Source organism: Dreissena polymorpha, chromosome 11 (genome assembly GCF_020536995.1).
Source record: "Dreissena polymorpha isolate Duluth1 chromosome 11, UMN_Dpol_1.0, whole genome shotgun sequence".
Lineage (NCBI taxonomy): Eukaryota > Metazoa > Mollusca > Bivalvia > Myida > Dreissenidae > Dreissena > Dreissena polymorpha.
In genome coordinates this window covers 2185712-2198339 of record NC_068365.1, presented here as the reverse complement: position 1 = coordinate 2198339, position 12628 = coordinate 2185712, and the positions used below count along the sequence as shown (strand labels likewise).

General features: G+C 33.5%; 1 protein-coding gene across 1 annotated transcript; it reads left to right on the top strand.

Annotated features, from left to right (window-relative positions):
- The first annotated feature begins 4399 nt into the window (after window positions 1–4399).
- On the top strand, window positions 4400–12459 carry LOC127850738 (uncharacterized). The gene is made up of 3 exons (XM_052384023.1): window positions 4400–4656; window positions 4856–4949; window positions 9160–12459. Exons 2-3 carry the CDS (start codon window positions 4866–4868, stop codon window positions 10162–10164), a joined length of 1089 nt encoding a protein of 362 aa, XP_052239983.1. The 5' UTR covers window positions 4400–4656; window positions 4856–4865; the 3' UTR covers window positions 10165–12459.
- Window positions 12460–12628: the final 169 nt, after the last annotated feature.

The window sequence follows — 12628 nt, the reverse complement described above, 5'->3', positions numbered from 1 at the left end:
ATGTCAGCTATCATCGCTTACTCTAACATGGCTGCATCCATCAAACACTTTGAAACACAGGGGGGGGGGCAGATTATAATGGGTTTCACTCTTAGCTTTAATATGGGTACATTAGGTTTTAGTGATAACAAATGTATCTACACTCGGAGACTGTTCTAACGCAACACGTATTCAAATCAATATTACTCGCTTATTTTAAAACGGACATAGTTGAGATTTGGACCAAAAATAATTCAACACATATTCCTGTCAATTAAATTGAAATTGATAGACAAAAAAAATAAATAACATAACAAATTAAAAACATCACTTCAAAAGTCAATCTCAACATCATACAACTAAAGATAGTAACAATCTTAAACGTCATGAATATCACAAATATGAGAGGCTAATACCTTGTGTGTGCTCCCATGGCTCTAATAACGGTACACATCTCTTTCTTATTGAAGCCACGTAGTTGATAGTGAAACGTTTAGGGATGTTTCGCCACTCTTCCACATGGACCTGTTCTAATTCACGCAGATAGAGACTTTTCTTACGCACACTTTCCAATATTGAATATATCAATAATGAGTAAAGATTTTGTCTTAAAATTGTAAATGTGATCATTTGACTACATTCGGTGCGATCTCGCGTGAAAATCGTTCATCCTTGACCATCGGACACTAGCACTTGGGGTAGGTAGACTGCAACATGCAAATAGCGCGGTTGTGCTCCTCAGTATTCATACAATCCATATTGTATTTTGAATTCTTTTGAGTTTTTCTGGTGTAAGAGCCCAGCTAAACTGATGAAATTGAAATAAAACAAAGATTTTATCGCGTTTTACCATGTCCATGTTTAAAATGATGAATCAGTACTTACCCTACATGTAAAAGCGTGCTTTTGTCACGTATGAATGATTTTATCTTAAGTTTGCACATAATGAATTCAAATGAATTCAAAAAATTTAAATCAAAATCTTGACTCATAAGGGAGATATTCATGTTTGAAAAATGTAGCGTAAGAAAAGGCTCCAAGTGTACGTTGCTTTAAGGTATGTTACTAAGTATTTTACTAAGTATTTTACTAAGTATTTTACTAAGTATATTTAAAGGGAATTTAGGGTAGGTGTACTAACGGAGCATAAAAAGCGCCCAGTGGGAATAAAATGTATTTAATTTATTTTGAGTTATCGCGATTAATTCCTTAAGTTGAATCCTATTAATGAAAAGCACACAAGAGCATGTATTTGTGGTGTTACTTTTTCCTGTTTGCATTTCCAGATAAAATATTTAGCCAATAACACTACGGAGTTTATAACGTGTGCATCGTTGGAATCAGCTATGATGAAACTGCAGAATGAAATAATTACAAAATTTAGTTAATGTTTCTCACCTTTCTGACTCTTGTTCTAGATTAAGTTTTTCATATCCTTTTAACACGTTTGAATGAAATGACTATCCAATAATACGTGTTTCTGAGTGAATTGGACAGAAAATCACCTAATATTGACGGAACGAGATTGCAATTATGTAGGTAGTATTGTTTCTTAAAATGTGTATGCGGTTTTTATATTTGAAGTTTCTAAGTTTGGTGTCAATAGTCTATTTGACTTGATGGCTTAAGATGGTTCTTTGGTTCATGTCTAAATTATCAAATGTGTCTTTCCATTCATCAAATCGTTGATCAAAAACACTTCAAGTTTGTGTTTTATTATAAGTGATTAATAAACAAGTTTGCATGCTTTTGTATGATAATTATGTTATATTTCGATGTGATTAACATTATATCGTTGTCTTTATGTTTATTTTTCCATTCAACTGATATGCTTTTGACAATTTTATGGAATGTTATAAAGTCTGCTTTATCTATTTCATTACAATTTATTATATCTTGAAAACTGCAAAAGTCTCTTTTCATAAAATCACAAAAATGTTCAGTATATCGAACAATGTTTTAATGAATTATTCCAGATAATTTGTTTTCTGTATAAGTATTTCATCATTTTCAATGGCGAAACTGTGCCATCAACATAGAACTTTTGTTATAAACTCGGATTTAAAGTTTAGGTATTTTACTTCTTTTTATGATACTTTACTTAAAATTCAACATTGCGCCATAATTTCTTAGCATTTTGGTATATATTCTAATCAGTTCTTGAGTCAGGTTGAAATATCAATCTTTTTACCCAACTGGCTTTGAGGGATTTACAAAATATGTCGATTTTCTGAAAAAAATAAATAAAACACCATCGGTATAATCTTGTAAAAAAAAAAAAAGATTTGCCTTTTGGCGTGAAAAGACAAGTATGAAAAGGTCATCATCAGTAAAAAGTGACTGTTTTAGTTCTGCGTTATAAATGTTTATTCCTTTGCCTTTTTGCTCTATGTCTATCGACATCAGTTCAATGCAAATAATAAAAAGGCAAGGCTTTACAAGGCATCCTTGTCTTACCCCTCGTTGTATACTGAGAAAATCTGAAAAATGCCCACTATTTGTAACGCACGATGTTGCATCTTTATAGAATAATATAACTTACAGTATAGTGTGTTCATGAAAACCGAAATGGCGGAGGCTTTTAATCATACATTAATGATCAAGAATATATAGAACGAGAACGAAACATGTTGGTAACAAATACATGTTTGACTATATATGTGCTATTGTGCATTAAGACTAAGCATTTCAATGCGAGTATTTATAATACACATATTTCGTAAAGACATAAATTCTTTATATTAAACGCTTGTGTCATTTTGTAAAGTGAAATTTGTTTTTGAATTGTTCGCACTGGATTTTAACCTCGATTATACCGCAAATACTACTAGTTTCAAATAATCAATCTACACATGGTTTCCAGGACGGTTATTGTATAACATAATGTTTTATTGTGTGAATGGGATTGACATACTTTAAAGGGGTATTTCGGCGGTATGTCTCCCTCAATATAGCCATTAAAACAGTGCATATTTTCTCTAGTGAAGCCGATATTTCCTGGTACCAATGATGAAATCGATAAAAACTACAAATAATGGCGAAATGTTCTTCGACACATTCTTTCGGTGAGATTCGATCTCATTGCTACACAAACATCCTTCTTTATTGTCAATTTTACTACAATGGTGGTACTATTATGTGTATAGTGGCACTTCGTGCCCATTTCATTCATGGCCGTTTAACTGCTACCACTGACTTTTCCGCACCCGCTAAAAGTCATCGGTATCAACATTGTATTGTTCATATTTCCGGAGATAATCGTCAAGCGGGTGATTCAAAATGTAAATTAAGAAAGCCAGTAAAAGCTTGCAGCTATTTAAATCGAAAGTATTGTTAAGCTTTCGTTTTTTTTGTTTTTAAATAAATAAAACTCATTAATGTCAGAAGGCAGCAACTACATATATTCATTCTTTGTGGAAAGTGAAACAGTACCAAACAATTTTGAGGAACGTGAAATATTAACAAATGTTATTCCTATAAAACCGGATTAATCGTCGTTATGTACCATTTAAAAGCCAGTTGCATGTGAATAGAATAATGAAACTTATAATGAAACTACGGAAACATTATCAGGAAAATAATTCTTGTTAACTTCCGGCAGACATTTATTTAAGGCAAAACATTATCTCCATTAAAAAAAAACACGATTAGTATCATTTAGCGGATGTGTCGTAAGAGCTCCATTTAATTAAAGTCCGTTGCTTATAAATATACACTAAAAGTTTACTTAACATGTACAGCGCAACATAATTAATTTGTTATTGAAAATCGTGCACAGAATATCTTTTTAAAGAATAATAAGACTTTGAAAGAATCGCAACGGTGGACGGAAGTTGTTAATTGAGATTACTACACCGGGGGAATTTCCTTTCTCGTACATTTGTTGGGTTTGTAGATTAATAGTTCATCTTAAATGATTTAAGCAAGGAGATTGGTCGGATTGTTTTATCATAATTGTTTCAACGTTCATCGCCACATATAACGCATATCAAATAACACTTGATTGATGTTAACTGCTATATTCCTTTCGAATGTTTTTGAAATCGAAAGAATGCTTTTTATCACACAAACTAATGTACTGCAGCCTTCTATGTGCTTCGGCTTGTGTGACTTGTTCAATATAAATGTGATGTTTTATCAATTTAAATTCGCCATGGCAGTGGGCAATTAGTTAATATTTCAAATTTCAACAATTTCGCATATATATTCAGACACTCTAATATACTTGATCTTGAAAGCGAATGTGCAAGACAGTTTAATACTGTGTAAAACTACAGTACCTTACATTAAAACTGTAACATTGCTTGTGTTTTATAAACGGTTGTATTTATTTCAGGGGTTAATATTGTCATCTTTTATTCACGTCCTTCCTCGAGCTATCGAACGATCGATGTAAATGAATATGTGTATGCGAATTAAAACTAGTTTTAATGTCGAACAATAGCACTATGGGGAATCACCGCTTAGTTTTGTAAAACTAGTTTCGATTTGTATAACTCAGACTGTTATTGTTTATATAAATAGAAAAACTGTTAGTAGTGTCATTGATACGAACAGGACTGTGCTGTCTTGACACGTTTGCTGAAATACCTTTCTAGTACAGTGTTCCAAAGATACATAGGCGTATTATGAACCTAGCAGAGGGAAGTCTGTACGAGTCGACTTCTGAATATCCAGGTACAAGTGTATTCTTCAGGGCTACATGATAGCTTTTTAATGCGACATTATACTGCATATATCGATTTATTCGAACTAAAACTCTGATCAAATACACACATTCAATTAAAACAAAATATTAACTGTCAGCATTGCCTTTCGTATTTTCTTTTGTTATTGACTTACATTGTTGGTAATTAAACCGATTGTTTACTTCCAGCATTCCACAAATGGCAGAAGGGGCCACAGGATATACGGAGTCAGAGACTGAACGCGTTCAAAGACACCCCAGCCTGTACAATCGTCACTCTCGGGTATGTAAGGAACTAGAAGCGTTTCTAGACACATCAGCCTGTTTATCCCCATCGCCAGGTAAGTATAGACTGCACGCGTTTACATATACAGAGGCCCGTACAATCTGGGGTAAGTCAGAAAATGGAAGTCGCCATATACTGCTGCCAGTATAGTCGTTACGATATTAATATATTTACGAATTTTCCGCTGCTTTTCTTGTGCAGTATATTTGCATAGTCAAGTGGTTTACCCAACCCGGGCAAGTCATTGGCTGAAAGCGTTCAAAGAAACAGCAGCCTCCACAGTCGTCACTATCTGGCAAGTCAGAGACTGAAGCGTTCCCAGACATGGCAGCCTATACAGGCCATACTAAGTGGCAAGGTTGTTACTTGAAACGTTCTCAGACACACCAGTCCGTACAGTTGTCACTCTCAGATTAGTCAAGGGCCTAGAGCATTCGAAGACACTGCAGCCTGTGGAGGTTTCGCTCTAAGTTTAGTCATGGACTTGGCTCGTTCCCAGACAAAGTAGTCTACAGTTGTCACCCTTTGGTAAGCCAATGGCTTAGACATGGTTCCACACGCATCAGCGAGTATAGTTGTCACTTTCAGGTAAGTCACGGACTAAGAGCGTTCTCTGACGTAGCAGTCTGTACAGTCGTCATTCTCAGGTAAGGCAAGGGCTGAGCACGTTCCTAGACTCAGGAGCATTTATTGATTTCTCTCATGTAAGAGTCAGAGACTGAAACATAAATATTATGGTAAGGTTGGCAACAAGGGAAGGTAGGGTCTAGCAGATAACAGGTAAAAGTGCATATTAAAACGTCCTTTCTGTCTATATAAATTTCAATATTGAAGCATTCGGACGTTAAATTGACTGCAGTAAAGTTTTGTGATAATTTTATGGAATATTGTGCATGTTTTGGCGTATAACTTATTAAATTTTTCACGTATAACTGTCAATGCTCTACAACGTTTGCTATACATTAATTTATTTGTTAACATATAAAATGCCCATATTTCATACGTTGAGTTGAAAATATTATATCGCACGTAAATTCATGTATTTATGTATTACTATATTCTACTTTGATAATTTAACACTTCATGCATGGTTTCAAACGTGTTACATTTTGTTCTTTTTCCACTTCAAGTACATGTAATCGGGAATTCGGTAAAATGTGGTGAACCACGATTAAGAAACTGCTTCATCAAATTTAATATTGAAATTTGAAGTTGCACAGCTGAAATAAGCTAAGACGATTATTGTTCTATCATTTGTGATTTAGACGGTCGCTATTGTACCTTTGCTTGATCCAACGAAATGAACGAACACAAACCCGGCATTAGGCTTTTTTTCTCGATTGTTAATAAAACTTGTATTCAATGTGCATTTTAGCTCACCTGACCACAACTTGCTCACGGTGATCTTCTCTGATCGCCGTTTGGCCGTCATGCGTCGTCCGCCGTGCGTCGTTCGTTGTGCGTCGTCAACATTTACTTTGTTAACATTCTGGAGGCCTCATTTATTTTTCAATCTTCATGAAACTTAATCAGAACAAATATCTTGGACGTTTTCGTAAATGGTTCGGTTTGGTTGAAAAAAATGGCTGACAATGCTTTAGTAAAACCGTGTTAATACTCTAAAAGTCATTATTTGTCCAATCTTCATGCAACATTAGTTCAAAGGATATCTTGGATGAGTTCAAACATAATTGCGGCCTGTTGAAAAACATGACCGCCAGGGATTGGGGATTTCTCCTTAGATGGCTATCGTAAAATCGTAAAACCATGTTTACACTTAAGAGGTCGCATTTTTGGTCCAATCTTCATGAAACGTAGTCTAGAAAAGAAAAAAAAAAAGAAATTGACTTAAAAAAATCCGTACATAATCATTTGATGTCGAACGCGTGATTTGGGTAGCTTATTGATAAATAAGAATTAATCACTTTAAAAAGGCATCATAAATTCCCGCAAACAATATTATTATTGTGCATGATTAATAATGCCTATAAGTTATGGTTAAAAAATGCATAACTTTATTTAAAACGTACCGGCGAAGTGAGCTGAAACCTTTAAGCCATAGATTAAGAATTATCTCTATTGAAACAGTATTGCACTTCTCATTTATGTGTGCTTTTATCTAAAGATGATTTTCATATTTGTTTAATGTGGTAACATACGGGGCTTTTATTAATTATCCTATTAACTGTGACCTATGAGACCGACTTTTTTTCTAGATTTCTGTATATTATGTTCTCTATATATGTTTATCACATGCCATACCCTGTTTCCCATGTAATATAACCATTACGAATATTTTTTTATGTTATACCTAATGATAAAATATGACATTTCTGCAGTGAAATAACAGCAGCGAAAATCAACAAAAAATTCGTACAATATTTCGTAAAATAAAGCTAAACAATTAAAAATCATTGTTCCTTATGGCCATTGTCGAAATTTCAACGCCAGATGTGGTTTGGTAAAATAGATGTTTGTGGATGCAAAATGCTCGTTTTTATTATGGTTTTAACATGGTACCATTTTAGTGTTCGTGTGTCGTATCAATAGATATATTCGCAGGAAATTAATATGGAATTTACTGTGGTCACAAATAAATAAAAACGAGCATTTTGTATCTACAACAATCTATGTAATCATACCACATCTAGCGTTGAAATTGTGGTTATTGCTATAAGGAACACTGTTTGTTTAGGTGTTAACTTCATTTTACGAAATACTTCACAAAATTTTCGTTGATTTTGAGCGTTATAGAGTATTTAAGAGCTGATAATAACGCTTACACTTAGATTACCATCATATATAAACACATGTCAATAATTGTATAATCCGTATTACACAACAAGGGCGTGTCTGTTGTCTAGTAGCACTTCTTGTGAAACGTAATGTTCCAACATCAACTTAAATACACAAAATAAAGTGTAAAGGGGGATTTAAAGGGATCTTTTCACGCTTTGGTAAATTGACAAAATTGAAAAAGTTGTTTCAGATTCGCAAATTTTCGTTTTAGTTATGATATTTGTGAGGAAACAGTAATACTGAACATTTACCATGGTCTAATATAGCCATTATATGCATCTTTTGACGATTTTAAAACCTAAAAATTATAAAGCGTTGCAACGCGAAACGATTGAATAATTTGGAGAGTTCTGTTTTTGTCGTTAAAATTTGTGAAACTATGAAGATTGCTTATATAAGGTATAAAATACGTACAGTATGTGTACACGGCGGAATAGCTCAGTAGGATGAAGCGTTTTTACTTCAGGACTCTGGCAGGACTCCAGGGGTCACTGGTTCGAAACCTGGTCCGTGCAATGTTCTTTTCCTTTTTTTAATTTTATTCTTGATTTTTTACTGGAGCTTTTACGATCCAATGTTTACATTAATCGATATAAAGCATTTAATGAATAAATTAAAAAATGCCAAAATCTGTGAAAAGGCCCCTTTAAAGCTTGTGCGAATAACCAAAACAAACTATTTCAAACGATCGTTTGAATTTTCTTGCACACAAATTTGGAATTCGTTACCCCAATCTATACGTCAAACAAACAACTTAATGACATTAAAGAAAAAAATAAAAGCTTATCTTTCTACCACACTTTGTGAAATAATCTGAACATTTTTCGTGTTTTGTTTTAGTAAATAACCTTAGTTTAATGTGTGAATACTGTTCTTGCATAAATGGTAATTGTAGTTTTATGTCTGTCATTTGTTTTTAATTATAATATATATATTTTTTACGTGTACATGCATATATGATTATTTATGTTTTGTTCTTATTCCTCAAGATGAAATACGATGTATTTGTTGTAAATTGTATTATGTTAGAAGACCTTGTTGAAAATAAGAAATGTATTATATAAATTGCATATTATGTAATTTCATCTGATGTATTTCTTAACAAGTATATCTTCTTTAAATAAAGATTTTATTATTATTATTATTATTATAAAGTACAAATAGTACAAAAATGAATCGTGCAATTATTTATACTGTTAGTATGATTGGTATTATTTAATTATTCAACACACAGTTGAACCGTTTATCAAGAGGCATCCGGCTCCATTAATATATTAACAGAACAGACATCTATCTAAACTATATTTTAACCAACTTCAGACACGTTTGGTTTTTATGTGCTTATAGTTAAAGTAAAATAAAATTGCCAATTTAAATAAACTCAAAGATCGCTATATTTTGTTTTCAGGATTATGCCAAAAGTGTGTCCTTGAAGATCAGTACTGTAATGACCCGTCTGTGGTGCGGTGAGGAGATCAGACGGTGGCGAGTTGAGAAGTACAGGGAGTATGATAGGATTTTGACTTCAGAACAAAGTGATGTCACTATACAAACAGCTGGCAGCAAAGCAGAGGGGCTTACCTGCTTTTTGGAAAGCGACCGGGACATGTTTTATGTGCTGAAGGGTGTCCTCTGTGTGGAAGCTGGTATCAATCCTCACACCATTCCGAACGATATAGACGTGTTTAAGATGGATACACGCGTTTATCCAGGGCACTGCAGACTGTTACAAGAGAGACCATCGCATACACGTAGGATTGTAATTCACCATGCTCTGTGTGAAAATGGATACGGAGACGTTCTATTAAGAAGTAGTTTATTGCTAGATGCATTATTGACACTTCAACCAACAAATTTATCAGTGGTGCTTCATGAACAAGCGGGGCCGTCAAGACCGGGAACATTTAAAGGTATACTAAATGTGGACAAAGTAACCTCACTACGCTGTCACTGCCCGAGAATCCTCCAAAGATGGGCTGCCAGACCTCGTCATTGGCCGCCATTACTAATTGTTCAGAAAGTCGTCTTGTTAGGAGCCTATGTAACCCCGGTAGGCTTTAAGGGAAGTAAAAACAAGCATATGGAATGGAGGATTTGCTTTAACACCGGTGAGGCAGAACTCGTAAACAACCTAAATGACACACAAGCAAAAGTCTATGTTATTCTTAAAATGATCCTCAAAGATAAACTTAAACCAAATTATAAAGAAATAACGTCTTACGTGTTGAAAAATATCATATTGTGGCAAGCTAAAAACACTCCGCAGACAGAGTTTCATGCACGTAGCCTGCTTTACTGGCTGCATGACGGACTAAGAGAGCTTCGGACTGTTATTGAGAAAAAACAACTTTTATATGATTCCAGAGAGAAATTTAATGGAAGCCTGTGGTATGAAGGATGTATTACAGCATAAATGGATAGCAGATATAACGGACATGATGGAGGAAGGTCCAAATGTGATACTGAGATTGCCTAAGATAAGAAAGGCCATCGTCGCGTCCCCCGAGCCGATGGTGTGGTACAGCAAGAAAAAGATGGAGCTTGAGTTGTTGTATCTAGAGTGGGTGAACCGAGTGACGCAGTGTACTGATGAGAATCAGAAGGTGGATGACTCGGATTTCATCATTCAAGCGATAGCCATGCGCAATATAGAGATACTGATAGAGATGAGCCAACGAATGCGTCATGAAGGGATTGATATAAATGATCTGTCATCTATTTTAGAACGTATATTTATGTAATACTGAAATGTAAATACTTAAATTACATGTGTGTTGGTAGTCACATACTTGCTTCAATGCCATAAAGGGGCATATCGACGTTTTAAACGGTATTATGTTTTTTAAAATGTATTATTTTTATGCCGAATTCATTAAATGGATTGTAAACTAATAGTTCTTAAAGTTTTGAACGCTCATTTAAGTTTTCATTTCAGTAGTGGTTTTTCTTATTCGGTTCGTTGATGTTCTTTAAATCATGGACACGACCGCTACATAGGTACCATAATTACTTTATCAGTAATTGTTTTAGCCACACCGTATCTTTACATGTACATACGCATTGTTTTCATACTAGAAATGAGCATCTACATGTGATTTTGCACATCATGCAAATATTGCAAAACAAGATAAGATACATGTAGCTGTATGTGTGTAACCGTTTCTAATCTTATTCGCTAATAAAGGCTGTATTGTTGGATTGGCTACAGCTTCATGGAAAGTATCTACATTAAGAATGCTGCAATGACAATATTGGCCAAAACTTGTCAAGTTTCATCCATCAAAACCAAAGAATGTCATTGATGAAATACTTTGTAACAAGCACTTGGTTGGACTGTACTTGATATTGTCCAATGAATAAATGTATAAAATGTGTTAAAACATTCTGTAAGTCTGGATATGCGAGATATATTCATTCAGATGGGCAAGTTCAATTTTAATTAAATTAACATGCTAAAATGTCAATACATTTATCATAAATAGTTTATATAAAGCAATAATTGATCCAATACACATTGACAAAGTTGAAAATATACCGCTGGTGGATTCAAACTTACATTGAAATTTCCTAGCCATGATAGCAATTGTTTACCTTTATGTGTTACCTTAAAGTAAGTTAAATACTCAAAATTAACGCATATTTCGCAAAATATTTCGTAAAATAAAATTAGCCTAGACAAAATCAGTGTTCCTTATAGCCTAAGCCAAAATTTCAACGCTATATGTGGTATAGGAGCATAGATTTAAAGAGATACAAAATAATGCTCGTTTTTATTTGTTGTGGCATAATACATTTCGTTTCAATTTATCACAACAATATCAATTCATACGAAACACCAACACTAACTTGGTACATGAACAATGTGTTGAATATATTGTCCTGCAAAAAACAAAAAAGAACATTTGGTATCTTGTTAAATCTATGTTACCAGACCACATTTAGCGTAGAAATTTTGGCTATATATATATTTGGCTTATATACTACATTTATTGTGTATGTGGTAACATTATTTTCGAAATATTGTAGGAAATAACCCTTGATTTTGAGGGTGAATGGGCTTTTAACATTAACAATTTATTTGAATATTTTTTACCACGTGTAGCAATATTATTTAACGATTTTTTTCTTTCTTTGAACCATGGCATTTATTATAGACTTTCTGAAAACATATGCTTGCTGCCATATGCCATTAACAAATAACTCTTATGGCTCTTATAAGTATGTGTTTGTATTCCAGATAGACCCTTTATTCTGGCATACGTATTTTCATCAATAACTTGTAAACCAGCAGAATAGAAAGTATGCGAGTTGGTTAACTGACCACCGCGATGTCAATGAAATACTGTCGCAAACGACGAAAACTGTACAATCCAAGCAACCAAATTTGTAAAACGAATGCTTAACCATTACGAACATCATCATTTGAACAAATAAAAAACGCGATGATAGTTAGGTAAAAAGTGTATATTTATGTATATTATGTACATAATTGATTAAAAAAACGTATTGTTTGCATTACTTGGTTAAATATGTCACATTGTCTTTCATAAATGTTTATGTTATAATATTATAATATTAGCATGTATGATGCCTGCCTGTCATTTTATATCGGTATTTTTTTATTAATCTGCAATATTTGTTAAAGTCATTGAACAAATATCTATATTATGAAAATGTTGTCCAATTAAGAAGTAAATGCTATTATTTATTGTCATTTTATTATTTATGTCTGTTGTTTGTCTTCTTAAGCCAAATAGGTCCGGGAAATTCAATAGCTAATCACTTTGCGACAAATATATATGACTGTCTTGATTTATATTTATGGACGAGTAAACCTGTATTATTCCTATTAATTGTGACATGAATTTAAATTATAA

Coding starts and splice junctions, on each gene's coding strand:
- LOC127850738 (XM_052384023.1), top strand. CDS start 4,866: ATGGCAGAAGGGGCCACAGGATATACGGAGTCAGAGACTGAACGCGTT. Junction 4,950..9,159: donor TGTACAATCGTCACTCTCGG/GTATGTAAGGAA, acceptor TTTTGTTTTCAG/GATTATGCCAAAAGTGTGTC.